Source organism: Mus musculus, chromosome 8 (assembly GCF_000001635.26).
Source record: "Mus musculus strain C57BL/6J chromosome 8, GRCm38.p6 C57BL/6J".
NCBI lineage: Eukaryota > Metazoa > Chordata > Mammalia > Rodentia > Muridae > Mus > Mus musculus.
This window is the reverse complement of record NC_000074.6, coordinates 35,654,351-35,668,839: the sequence shown is the minus strand read 5'-3', so window position 1 is coordinate 35,668,839 and position 14,489 is coordinate 35,654,351. Positions and strand designations below refer to the sequence as shown.

The following is a 14,489-nucleotide window of genomic DNA, read 5'->3' as shown; positions in this document are numbered from 1 at the left end:
CCACAGGCCCATCTCATGCCGTTTTCTACAGTCACTTGAGTGTTTTCTGTTTCTGGTGTCTAAGACAGGGTGGGGCTCTGTTAGGATCCCCAAGTAGTTACCTCCCTCACATCCAGGGATTAGCATGCTTGACTGCTGAACTATCAAAAGGCTACAACTAGGAAGTTCTGAAGGAAGCTCCCTACCTCCCTCCCTGGTACCCTACTTCTCCTCCATTACCCAGGAAACAAGGGGCTACAAGTGACACATGGTACCTAGTTATGTCATTCCCTTTCGACTGAACTGTGCCAGTAACAAAGGATTTATGAGAACTTATTTCAAACTCAAGAATCTGCTTAACATCAATACACCAGCCACCAAAACCATTCTGGAAGAAGACACTAAACACACTGGCGACACAAACTAGGTGCAGAAATAACCCTCATTCGAAGAGATTATCAAAGTGCACGAGGTGCCTCCAGGCATCTGCTTCTCCCCCTGGTTTGAGAAGGGGAGGCAGAAGAACAGCTTTTCATCCACTCCTGAAACCTCTTCTCAATGGAAATTGGGGAGAGAGTTCTACCACCCAAAAGTCACAGCTATAAGTCACATACAGAAGGAGCCTTTATGGAAGACCTACTATGACCCTCAACTTGAAGACCTACTACTTACTCCTTACTTTGTACCTCTCTTCATAGGGAAGAAACATTTGGAAATTTTTGTACTTTAAATTTTACTTTTAAGTGTGTGTGTGTGTGTGTGTGTGTGTGTGTAAGCAGGTGCAAAAGCCAGAGAAGTCACTTAAGCTGGAATTACAAACTGTTGTGAGCTGTCCCATATGGGTGCTGGGGACCAAACTCAGATCCTCTTTCCAAGAGCAGTCGGCATTCTTAAATGTAGAGTCATCTCTACACCCCCTCCTCCCACATACACACCTTTTTGTTGTTTTTAAAATTTTATACCTGGAATTTTTTTTTCAAATGAGAAATAGAAAAGTTTGGGATTCATAATGACGTACCAAATAACAACCACTGATTCTTCTTTTGTTTATAAACTATATAGCATCACTATTTCACATATGGCTATAGGCAGCCCATTAAATGTCGAGTCTCTAATATCTGAGGGGAGAGAAAACCTCTTGGAGAGACCCTGTTTTCCCCCAAAGCATTAAAAGATCAATGTCGATGACATAGAATGGGATGTTTATTCTGGTACCTAGAACTGTTGGGGTTGGCACCTGTTGTCCCAATATAATGATGAACAGGATTCCTGGGACTCATACTTTCTTGATATGAACCGTGAACAGAATTAGCAGCCTAGTCAAGTGTAGAAGAGACAGGAGCTCTGACCATGCTACGACTGCATGCGCCAGGTTCTGCTTTGTGGTTGGCTTTATACTGCTCCAACAGAGAAGGGGCAAGAGTCCTGGCTGAGAGGCCACCCGCCCTTAGAGAGGCAGGGAGCAGGGAGCTAAAGTCCAATGCATGTACTTTAGAACCAGCCGAGTGACGTCTGTGTCTCTTCAAAGATGCACACCTAGCTACTTTCTCTCCATTATTCTGATGCGTGTGCCCTGTGAGGAAAGGCTGGCCTTGCCCATTTGCCTACATTGTATGGGTTGCTATAGAGGTAGAGATCACTTCATAGAAAGCGACTTAAGTTAGGTGACTGGAGCTTAAAGGCAGTGTTTTGGTGTCTGGACACCAAGCCTAAACCTTAGACCAAAACCATATGACTCAATGGCTAAGCCCTTAGAATGCTATCTGTGGCTTGGACATTCAGTGGGCCTGGCCTATCCTGGATGTTTGCTTTTGTTTAGTGCTCATGACTACAAGTTGTAGATGCTTCAGGGCATGAGTTTCTAATTGAATTATAAACACTAGCTTTTATGCCGTGATCATGAGAGAGATCATTTCCTCTTGTCTCCATACTAAAAAATTAATCTTATCAAGGATGCAGAACTTTCATATTTAGGGAGCAGTCCTTCATTTAGAGCTGAGAATTATACAGCCAAGACACTATCATTGCTACAACAACAGGGGTTCAGACCTCAATGGTGTCTCCCTTCCACGACTAGAGAGGTCTAAGTCAATTCTGATGACACCCAAATTCAAAGCTGGTTGTTCATTTAGATTCAATAAACTGTCAGGGAGAGGCTGATAACATGGCTTTTTTTCCAGGCTGGTAAAAGGGGTCTTACTGTGGTAGAACAAGAAGCCACCCATGGGAATGACTGATAACTGGCTCTGTGCCACCAGGGCATCTGGCCCAAGCAGATATTTAACTCCTGCGTCTAGCTTGTTTATTAAACAGCATGGAACCATATGAAAACAATTGATTAGTGTCTCTAGGGGCACAGGGACATTTACATCAATACAAAGTATTACTGTGTCCTGTACCCTGCTTCTATAATACCTCTTGAGCCCTGCCCTGGTGTATCTGAAAGGCAAGAAGCAGTAGGCACAGACTCAAAGAAATTATAAGTCAGGACAATGCCTGGGCCTTGACATGTTCAGGGCAGCAGAGATACAGGGTAACAAGAGCTTGTGTGATTCTATCATGAAACCTGAGAAGTATTTCATGGCCTCAATTTCTTAGGGTGACCTCAGTGATGGATTATGCTGGGTGCATGCTAGATAAGAGTATCCGGAATCTAGTGTTAGAGAAGCATTTCTCTTAGGATGTTGGGTTAGCCTCCAGCACAGGTCTATTGAATAGCCTTTGCTTAATGCCCAGTTTGGAGGAAATAGGGGCCTTCCCTTCTACTGCTGACGTGTTATACCATCACAGAGACCCAATGTACAGGAAGCACACACGACAGGAAGGGAGCTGCCCCTGTCTGGATGACACTCTTACCACAAAGCTCTGGAATGTGACCAGACAGCAAGTTCCTGGTGAAGAAAGTCTGGTTTGACCCTCCTACTTATATTGACTGGACGATGATAGAGAGGTCACAGTTCTCAAGCCTAAACTATCTAAAGCCCTATACTAACTTGGTGTGTGTGTGTGCCTGAGTTTGTGTGTGTGTGTGTGTGTGTGTGTGTGTATGTGTGCATATGTATATCTGTGTTTCTCTCAGTGTATATATATATATGTCTTGTGTGTGTCTGTGTGTATATGGCTGTGTCTGTCTGTCTGTCTGTCTGTCTGTCTGTGTATGTGTGTGTGTGTGAGAGAGAGAGAGAGAGAGAGTGTGTGTGTGTGTGTGTAGAGAAGGGGGGAGCAGGGGGAACGGACACAATATGACCAAAAAACCAGGAAGAAAAACTAAAGCCTGTTGCATGACTATGGCCACCTGGCGGATATGTGACTGGGGCTATCCCCACGACAATGAGCTTCAAGCCTGAAAGGTCTGTGGCTGATGCTTTAGCAGCTTAGAGTCATTTCATCTCAGTTCAGAAGCAGCCCCTTGGCTTTCTAGAATGATGAAAGCATAACTGAATCCCTCAAGCCAACAGACTGTGTCTTCTCTAGAATATGAAGCACACATCCTGTATGAATATTTATTTGCACTGGTGCATGCTCTGCCAGTCCATTTGGGGAGAAGGTTGTAGCCAGCTCACAGTCTTTGCTTTGATGAAAGAATCAGAGCCCCCTGAAAAATTGGATCATTATAGATTTTCTGCAGGCTTTTCTGATTTAACGGCCCCTCGCTATCCTTTGAAGGAAAGCCCACTTAATTCTACAGTGGCAGTTAAGAACTCATTTGGGACAAGAGTTGGACCCTAATACCTTTTCAACAAAGCTCTGCATCAATGCTATTGAGAGAAGGGCACATATTTTTGGTTATATACACCTGAAAATAGACTAAAAACCGAGAATCTATATATTACATTTTTAAATGAGTAAACTGGTGTGGTTTATGAATTATACATCCAGAAAGCTTTAATTTCTCTTTATCAGCAAAATTAAATATCATGAGGAAAATACATTTCTATTTTGCTGCTTGAGATAACTGGCTTCTAACAGTTTAGGCACACACTGTTGAACTTGGCTTTGGGTTATCACAACTACAGAGCCAGCATCTGCAGCAAGGAGCGAGGGCCAGCGGGACTTGAAAACTCACTTGGAACAAGGGCTGATCACAGTCGGTGTAGGTGGGTAAACCAAAGCCACATTCACTCGCTCGCTGCCATTCTTGGGGCAGATGATCTCTGCCACCCCTTCTGGCCTGGGCTGGCTCAGCAACTCCCCTGCAAAGAAGAGAGAGAAATTCATTAGGAAATAGGCCCCAAAGAGTGGGACTAATTTACACAGAGAAATACAGTACTTTCAAAGGAGTAAGACATGTAGTGAGAAAGACTTCAGATGAGATGGAGGACCAACATGTAGCCAGCATGGCTGGACTATAGAGCTCTAGCCTCAGTTGCTGGGATGCTCAGTGCATCACCACAGAGAAGGTTCTTATGTGGTGATGGTGGTAGTGGAAAGGTGGACCCTCCAGACAAAGGAAGCGCTCATCGCGACCCTGCTCACCTGTGCACCTTTCTTTTCAGACTGATTCCTGAGATCAGCCAGGCAGGGCTACCAACCAGGGCCTCGTAATGAAAATTTAGGCATATGGGGCATTTCCGCAGAGCTAGCAGGCTCAAAACAAAGCTCTGTGCAAACAATCCGGCCATGTGGCGGGCTCAAGGTGTTTACATGGTAAACAGCAGGACCACAGCCCAGCATCCTGGAGCAGGAGAATTTCCCAAGTGCTGATTCTAAAGCACACAGGATTACCTCATGACTAAGGTGGGCCTAGGAAATCAGACACTAGCCACACCTACCCATCCTCTTTCTGCGTAAGATCATTGACTCCTTGGGAGGAGCAGCGACTTCCAGTCCTTAGCTTCCTCCTCGTAGGTCCCTCATCTGGGAACCTGTCCGTCCTCCTTCGGTCCTCAGGTCCAGCCGCACAGGCTTAGCTACTTAGAGTACTCAGTTGACAGGATCTGGCTCTTGATAGTCCTTGTTTCTGTCTGGCAGCCCTGCTCAGACCTAGGAGTAAATAACTCCAACCAAGGATACAGAAAGCACGCCAAATCGGGGAAAGACCCTACTGAAATCCATCAGTTTGGGTAGTCATTTGAAGTTCTAGACGCTCCAGAGTCTATGCTGGCATATAATGAGAGAAAGTCCTTTTGCTTAAAATCCTGTAGTTTGGACCAGTAAGGTGGCTCTTCTGTGTTTTACGTACTTTCAGCAAGCCTGATGACCTGAATTCAATTCCCTAGAACCTCCTCCACAAGGGTGTCCTCTGTTTACATATACCCACCATGGCACATGCAACACACACACACACACATATGCACACAAATGCATATAAACATACATGCACAGGCAGACACACACACGCATGCACACACGCACACACACACATTCATGCACATGCACACACATGCATGCACACACACACAAGCATGCACATACATATGCATACGCACACACACACACACACACACACACACACACACACACTTAAAATTCTGTATTTCTGAACACCTCTTCTTCAGCTGAGCTCACAATGATGGGGCATGTGCCAGCACTGAATCAGAATCCTGGAGTGTACCCCACATCAGTGCTTACCATGCCCCACTGAGCAGGCAGCACATCCTCATTTTGCAAATGAAGAATCTGCTGTCTCACTTAGGGTTTCTATTACTGTGATAAACACCACGACCATAAACAAGTCAGAGAGAAAAGGTTTTATTACACCTTACAACTCTCAGGTTACACACCATTGCTAAGGAACTTCAGGGCAGGAACTCAAACAGGGAAGGGACCTGGAAGAAGGAGATGACTCAGAGGCCATACACGAATGTTGCTTACTGGCTTGCTCAGCCTAGTTTTTACAACCCTCAGGATTACCAGGCCAGAGGATCACCCACAGTGCTGGGTCCTACAGTGAGCTAGGCCCTTTACATCAATCACCAATCAAAAAAATGTACCACAGGCTTGTCCAGTGACCAATCTGGTGGGGACATTTTTTTTCCCCAGTTGAGGTTCTCCGTTCCAGAATGACTATGTCAAACAGACATAAAACAAGCCAGCTCAGGGAAGTTATGAGATGTACCCAGCAACAAGGGTTAACTAGTAGAAGGCATGGGAGAACCCTTTGCTGCCAGACTTCAGCACCTCCCTAAGGCAGGGACTGCTTCTCTAACCAGGATGCATCTTTCCTGGAGGGGCTGCCTAACTTCACCATTTTAAAAGGAATTTAGGCACTGACGTATTTATACTTTTAGAGGCACATTCATTCCCCGAGCAGAACATTTTTCTGCGTCTTTGCATAATAAGAACTGAATCTAATTTTAGTCCGCTCACCAAGTTACTGCCAATATTAAGCTATTGCAAACGTTAGTTTAGCGCCATGAGCTGGTCTTGTGGATACCTATGTGTCAGAACTGTGTGTCCTCCAATACCTACTAGGAGATGAGCAACAACAGCAGAAAGAGGCCAGCTACAAATGGAAACATTAAATGGGGTCAAAGGAACATAATGGACCCAAGTAAGAGCAAGCCAGAGCTGGCTGACTCCTGGAAGCCATCCAGCCTAGCGTCACTGGTTAAGCCAGATGTCTGCGTTTTAACAGAGTTGCTAAGAGTTGCGAGTCTGGGAAATCCAAGCAGCCTACAGTGACTCACAGTACTACCAGGGCCTTGAGGACAGAGTGCTTTCAGATGGTCCTGGCTCCTCTTTGGTATATTTTCTTTTCTTTTATAAAATTAAGTAATTTATTCACTTTACATTCCAATATTAGGCCGCCTTTCTTCCCAGTCCTCCCTCTCGCAGCTCCTCCTCCCACTCCCTTCTCCCCTTCTCATCTGAGAAGAGCCTCCACCTGGCCAGGTACAATCCCCTCAGGTGGGCACATCAGTCACTACAGGACTAGCTGTATCCTCTCTCACTGAGGCCAAGGTGGCCCAGTTAGGGGGAACAGGATCTACAGGCAGGCAGCAGATAAAGGGACAGACCCTGCTCCAGTTGTTGGAGGACCTGAATGAAGACTAAGTTGCACATCTGCTACATATGTGGGTGGGAGGTGTAATTTTTTTTTTTTCATTTAAAACCCAAAGCCTGAGCACAAGCTGGGCATCCCTATTTTCCCACTGGAAATTCTCTCCTAGTTGATTGACATGCCTCAGCTTCATCTGCTCCAGGCTGGCTGAGTACCCAGATAAGGACTGCAGGTTCTGAGCCCTACCCCATGCATGGGTCCCTGGCACCAACCACACAGAGCTGCTTGACTGTTGGCAACACTGTAGCCTTTGGTGAGCACAAGGCACAGAACTGGAAATAATTCAAATACTTTTAAGCCTTGGTTACCAACTTCTATAAAAACAGCAGCTTTGATAGAGTCAGCTAGATGGTTTTCTTTAGAGCTGGGTGCCCCCTCAGAGGTCAGAATTCGATACCCAGGGTGGCAGGTCTGGTAGGTAGGTGCTGCTGATCTTCGAAGCTGAGACCTTGAGCTATGCCCATGAGACTGTGGACCCTGAGTCAGTCTCTCACGCTGCTTCCTGGCTGGAGAAGTGAGCACTTACTTGCCCATGTGCTCCTGCCATGGCGTGCAAGGCCTAAAGTAATGGGCTGCCTAGCCTTAGGTTTGACTCCAAAATTCTAAGCCTAAATAAATCCCCCTTTACTTCAAAAGTAGCCCATGGGTCTTTTCCATTATACCAGCTAGACTGGTGGTTCTCAACCTAAATTAACCCAGGGAAAAAAGAGAAAACACCCACTGTCTCAATGGATATTAAATGAGTGTGTGCTGTGTACATGATGGTGCACATATGCACTCTCTCAATCCTTACAAGCATGTAAGACAGGGACAGTTATTTCCAATACATAGGAGAGGAAACTGGGCAGGCAAGATGGCTCGGAGTGTAAAGATGCTTGCCAACCCTGGTGACCTGAGTTCAAACCCTAGAACCCAGAGAGGAATGATGCCTGCATCTTCCTCTTACTTCTACACACATGCACTCACAGAGAGAGAGAGAGAGAGAGAGAGAGAGAGAGAGAGAGAGAGAGAGAGACATACAGACACAGATACACAAATATACACACAGACACACACACAGACATAGAGAGATGAACACATAAACATATGTACATACACATATGCGTACACATACATACATACATAACACACACACATATATGTGTGTATATATATATATATATATATATATATATATATACATACATTCACATATAGACAGTGAGGTGGTACAGACAGACAGACACAAAATAAAAATATAACACAAAGGAAGACTTGCAGGATATATAAAGTTTACCAATGGTCACAAGAGGAAACAGTGGTATCAGAACTTAAACCAAGAACCACCCAATTCAATACTTAAACACCATATCAGAATGCCCTGTGACAGAGATACTGTGATAATTAAATTAGATAACACACAAAAAATGCTAAACACCCTATCTGACATTTCATAAGCTTGCAGCAATAAGATTCTATAGAAACTGGATTTTCCAAATATATAAAGAATTCATCCAAGCACAATGAAAGCATGCAATTCAGGTTAGACCATCAGTTATCACAGGCAAAACTCTGCCTCACCAGAAATATAAAAAAATTCAAGTAAAAAAGTTCGATTCTATTACACGTCTGTCATCCATAGCAAAGTAAGCCAAAGTGATAATTCCCAGAGTGGGTGGGCACTATAAATAGTTATATTTACATAGGGCAGTATAGCAGCAGATTATGTAAAACAATTACATGTAGCCTGGTATAGTTCTGCTTTCCAAAGCCTGCTTATGGGGATGGAGAGATAACTCAGATGTTTGTTTAGAGAGCTTCCTAATCTGCCAAAGGACCAGAGTCTGGGTCCCAGCACCCACCCACCTCAGGCAGCTCTGTACACCTGTAACTCCAGCTCCAGGGGACTTGGAATACCTCTTTTCATCTTTGTGTATACACACACACACACTACACGCAGCAGACAGACAAACCTGCCTAAAGGAAGTCAGTCTTTATTTCTGACAAAAAATTATAACATTACTCTGTTTACAATATGGAGACACGTGGGAATATCCTCCTGTGTCTTGCTATGGGGCAATGCTGCTCTGGCCCACTACAATGAGTGATGCCTTGTAGAGCCAGAAGGTTATGAGACTGCCATTTCCATATCTGTCTTGAAGCTTCATTCAATGTGGACTCGGAGTGAATGGGCCCTTAGGGACTGCATGGACTTAATCATTTACTCGTTTCACATTTGGCTTTAAAGGATGATCTCTCTTCTTCCTCTGAGAAAGTGTGCACAGGTGGTCATCAGGGAGGACACAGATGTCAGGGGCCTCCTGAATGAAGCTGGCTGTCTGCTGAGACTACTATGCAGCCTCCTGTGGGCCTCAACCCTGTGAAGAATTGCTTCATTACTTGGGCTCAAGATTTGTGCCAGGAGAATGACAGGTGACTGCTAACAACTGCTTTTCCCTCAGTCGAAGAACAGAACACCAAGTCCTGCTAGGACATTTCAAAACATCAACAGCAGATCATTGAAATGAGCCTCTTTCTTCTCTCCTCTCTCATCAGATCTCTCCACTATTGGGCATATTATGCAGAACACTAAACATTTATCATAGCAACAACGTAAGACATTGTGTTGAAAGTCAAAATATTTGTTCAGTACAAACAACTGGATCTAGATTGAAGATGCCAGTTATAAACACCATGCAAAACAACAAAGCTGTCTAGAACTTAAGTAAAATTTACACAGATACCTGGGGAAAAAACAACCGTGTGGGCCATAAGGGAAAAGAGATTTAGTGAGTGAATGAAAGACTCAGTTAAGGTGTAGTCATAAGGGGGCTGGAGAGATGGCTCAGTGGTTAAGAGCACTGACTGCTCTCCAGAGGTCCTGAGTTCAATTCCCAGCAACCACATGGTGGCTCACAACCATCTGTAATGGGATCCGATACCCTCTTCTGGTATGTCTGAAGACAGGTACAATGTACTCACATACTAAAATAAATAAATCTTTTTTTTTTAAAGTGTAGTCATGAGATAGACTTACAGAGTCCTGATAAGTAGAGATGAATATTATCTACCTGCAGGATTTAATAGCTGAGGAGAACACGAGAGAACATTAAAGGCTGAAGAAATATTCGGGGTGGGGGTGGGGGGAAGAAACATGGCACCGGGGGGTGATGCTCCAAGAGGCTGGGGTTCTGGCCTCAAGAGACAGTGTGTGCTCTTGGACTTTGGCTGCTGCATTTAAGTGATCAACTAGCAGGCTGGAACTGTGCTCAGGTGCTCACCAAATCTCACATAAGCTATGTTTGTGGTGTGGGAACAAGTTGAGAATTGTTACCCATTAAAGGCAAAAATACTCCTCACAGGCGCCTAGGTTTGAACATGTGGTCCCCAGTAGGTGGCACTATTTTGACAGGCTGTGGGATGTAGCCTATTTTTGAGAAGTAGGGCAGACTTGGGCCATTAGGGGCCAGCCTCTGGGGGTTTCAGTCTAGCCCTGTTTGGAGCCAAGTTCTCCCTCTCCCTCTAGCCCCTTCCCCTCCCCCTCCCCACCTCTCTCTTTCCTGTCTGCTGCTGCAAAGTGACTTGCTGTATTATCCTCATTCTGTATTGATCAGGAGGTGATCTTGCCATCACGCCATCCCCACCTTGATGGGTATACCCTGTCTAAACTGTAAGACCCGTGCTTGCTTCTGGCAAGTCTTATGTCACAATGACATAAAAGTAATCCATACAAAGAGTGAGCATGCTGCGGAACCATAGGGAATCTCAATGGGGTAGTAAACTGGGTCCTTGGGAAGTTGCTCCAAACTCTAGACAGCTGCCATGGGCTTACTGGGAAATTGGCTAGGGCACATACAGAATCAACAGAGATCTGCTGACCCTTCATTAAGTCATCTAAGCCACCCATTCTTTTAAGGAGTTCTGAGACTCAGAGCAGTTCCTAAACCTTCAAGGGGTTATATTGTTCCTGGTCATAGGGTTTAGCTCAGATGGCTGCTTTTGAAATTACTCAAGTAAGACACTTAATGGCAGACACTTACTCAAGTAAGACAGGGCCACTTAATAGCTGGACACATTCCACAATGTGAATTTGAAAGGCAACTGCAAATGTTTACAGTATCAAAAACGGTGAGCTTCTAACTAGCTGTGGGAGCACTTGAGTTTGAGGCCAGCCTGGTCTACACAGTGAAATGGCTATCTCAAGATAAATAAATACAGGAAATAAAAGAAAAAAAAACAAAAACCAGCCAAGCAACAACAACAAAACAAAATCATTACCCTCTTCTAAACCAGTGACTTTATTTCTTCATGGATCCTTGGACTCTAGTCAACATACAAGGGTGAAGAAATTGTTCACTTCTTTTCTCTTTTTTAGTTCACATCTACTTTGACTCTGAATAGTTCTATCTCCAGTGAGTGTTTATGCTCTGGTCATCAGGACCATCATCAACTGCTTCAAAGCATGTTCCAAAGTGCTGACAGGTGACAGCTGCAGGTAGAAGGAGAAAGCTCAGAACCATGGCCTCCTGGGTGAATCACAAAGCATCCCTACCTGTATTGGCTGGTTTTGTGTGTCAACTTGACACAGGCTGGGGTTATCACAGAGAAAGGAGCTTCATTTGAGGAAATGCCTCCATGAGATACAACTGTAAGGCATTTTCTCAATTAGTGCTCAAGGGGGAAAGGCTCCTTGTGGGTGGGACCATCTCTGGGCTGGTGGTCTTGGGTTCTATAAGAGAGCAGGCTGAGCAAGCCAGGGGAAGCAAGCCAGTAAGGAACATCCCTCCATGGCCTCTGCATCAGCTCCTGCTTCCTGACCTGCTTGAGTTCCAGTCCTGACTTTCTTTGGTGATGAAGAGCAATGTGAAAGTGTAAGCTGAATAAACCCTTTCCTCCCCAACTTGCTTCTTGGTCATGATGTTTTGTGCATGAATACAAACCCTGACTAAGACACCACCCTTTGGTCCCACTGAGCAATGCCTTGGGTACAAGTGGCTGCTACTGTTTGCTTGTCCTTCTGTAGCAGGTATCCCATCCGGGCAAACGAGGTCAGCTTGCTTGACTCTTGCTCACTTATTACACAAGGTTCTCTTCCTCCCTCAGAGACAAGAAGAAAGGGACACTAATTATCTCGTGGACACTAATCAAAGAAGAGCTCCATTTGGTCGCTGGAGTCCCTAGAGGTAATTACCCACGGCTCTTCTAGATTAACAGGAGTGTCTTCAGAAAGGCTCAAGCCAACTTTTATCTGTGGGCTAAGTGTGAAAGAACCCTTAACAATAGGAAAATGCCACTAGGAGAGCACAGAGAAGAGCTGGTGGGAGGTAGGATGGGGAATCTGTAGGCTGGGATAGACTAGGCTAAAGGAATGCTCCATTTGTGTGTGAAAGAATACATCTCCCCTCATGCACAGGACACATGTGCCCAACTCCATGTTTCTGAGTGAACGTGGAACAGTGGTGCTAATTTTGTGGTCAGATGGGTTTGCCATTAACTGTGTCACGGTCTAGATGACATATTCTGAGTCACTATCTGATGTCAGCACATCACAAACCAAGGCCCCTCCCTATAAATACTTTGATAGATAGATAGATAGATAGATAGATAGATAGATAGATAGATAGATAGATGATGGATAGATAATAGATGATAGATGATGAATAGATGATAGATAGATAGATAGATAGATAGATAGATAGATAGATAGATAGATAGATAGATGATGGATAGATAATAGATGATAGATGATGAATAGATGATAGATAGATAGATAGATAGATAGATAGATAGATAGATAGATAGATAGATAGAGCATTGTACCCTTGGATCACAGAGTCATTCCTAAAACATGTGGCAAAAACTTCACCCAGGAGAACTAAGGGGGAAAGGTACTAACAGTTTCTTTCCAAACTGGACCTGGGGCTAGCCTCTCTCCTCACATCAAACTTACCCCTTTTTATAATGCCCCTTCCCTGGGTTTGCTTCCAAGCCTCAGTGTTTCCCTGTGCTTGGTGATATGAACTTCCCTTTCCTTCACACACAACAAAGGTTCAAGTGTGAGCATCCCAGAATTCCTAGCGATGAGACCCAGGTGGAGACTTCAGGACGACTCCACTTTGAAGTGCAAGGCTCTAACACATACAAAATAATAGTGCTGGGGCCAGAATAAACATCTGGGGCCAGCAGATGGACAGGGCTCATCCTGAGCTTACGAATCAATCGGAGAAAGAAGGGGCTCAAGGGAAGTTGTTGGAAGCAGAGTCACCCATGATGAAGGGCTCTGGATTGGGTTCAAAAGTAGGAAACAGCAGGAAAGTGCCAACCAACACTTTCAACTAGCTATCCCCTACCTCTTCTCCTGTCCCAGACTAGTCCAGATATGATATGGCTTGGCAAGGAACCAAGGCCCTCTTTAGATCCCACAAGAGAATCTAAATTCTGTAGAGTCCAAAAGTAAGTCACCTTATATCCTAGAGAAAGCAGAGCCAGGGGAAACAGGAAAAGAAATCTTTAAACAACCAATAGCAAATATGAGTGACAAATTCACTCTGTCCAAAGAAGAGGAAGGACTGGTCTAATAGTAACAACAACAACAACAACAACACTCCCCACAAGTTCATGCAAATAAACCAACATGGCAACTGACATCAGAGGACTCCTAAGGCTTCTCCAACATTGCTCTCCCCTGTGTGCAGAGAGCTGCTCCTTCCTATAGGCAGCACACCATCCACAGCAGCAAGTGTGCATACCCAGGGGCAATGTCCCAGGACCAAGAGCTTTGCTCTTCCATGCCCCTATTGTGTCTTTCAAACATACAGAGGGCATACCCTGTTCTCCTCTTTGGCCCTTGAAAGTCCCAGACGCCCTCTGACCCTAGTTCATCCATCTAGGGGGCAAAGGAGTAGAGGGCCCTTGCCTCTTCCCGCCATTCATACAGTCCCATGCACCTTCCCTCTGAGCGTGTGCCTGCCACTTGGCTCATTTTCAGGGCTAAGGGTTTATATAAATACAAATCCACCCAAGAAAGGAAAACTATTTCTCTTTTTCCTGCTCTGGCTAAAGTTCCAGCGCACTTGGCGGAGGATTAGACAGGCAGTGCAGATCAAAGTGTGCTGAGAGGCTGGGTAGGGGGGGAAAGAGCAGAGTCTTCCACCCACCCCTCAGTCTTCCAGTCTCACACTCCAGCAAGATCATAAAAAATGCTCGCTCTGCAGGGGCTGACACACTTTCAAAGGTGACTCTTCATTTACATAGCCTGTCACCTACTTCTGGGAAAAGGATCCAGGCTCCAAGAGAGACTTTGATACATGCATTCCTGCGCAGAAGAGTTTGGACTCAGAGATCCACTCTCCCGTGTTAGCTGTCAGCAGAAAGGAAGTTTTATGGCCTGCAATCTGAACAGCTGGCCTGTGGGTCTTATCAGCGTCATTCTGGTTTTGCAATAGGAAGAAGGAACTGAGAACTCTCAGGATGGTCAGAGACATGCATTCTCTTCTTGTCTCCTAACAAGGAATCAGAGGGACTTCTT

The 14,489-nt window shown here is 45.0% G+C and overlaps 1 protein-coding gene across 3 annotated transcripts in view; it reads right to left on the bottom strand.

Annotated features, from left to right (window-relative positions):
* Mfhas1 (malignant fibrous histiocytoma amplified sequence 1) overlaps positions 1-14,489 on the bottom strand; it is a 91,661-nt gene that overhangs the window by 10,610 nt on the left and 66,562 nt on the right. For all 3 annotated transcript variants that reach the window (NR_157105.1, NM_001081279.2, NM_001364259.1), the window contains exon 2: positions 4,046-4,172. Coding sequence is in view for 2 of the 3 variants with exons in the window: in NM_001081279.2 (NP_001074748.1) it covers positions 4,046-4,172 (127 nt within the window). In the remaining variant the exon portion in view is untranslated. The remainder of the gene's footprint in view (positions 1-4,045; positions 4,173-14,489) is intronic.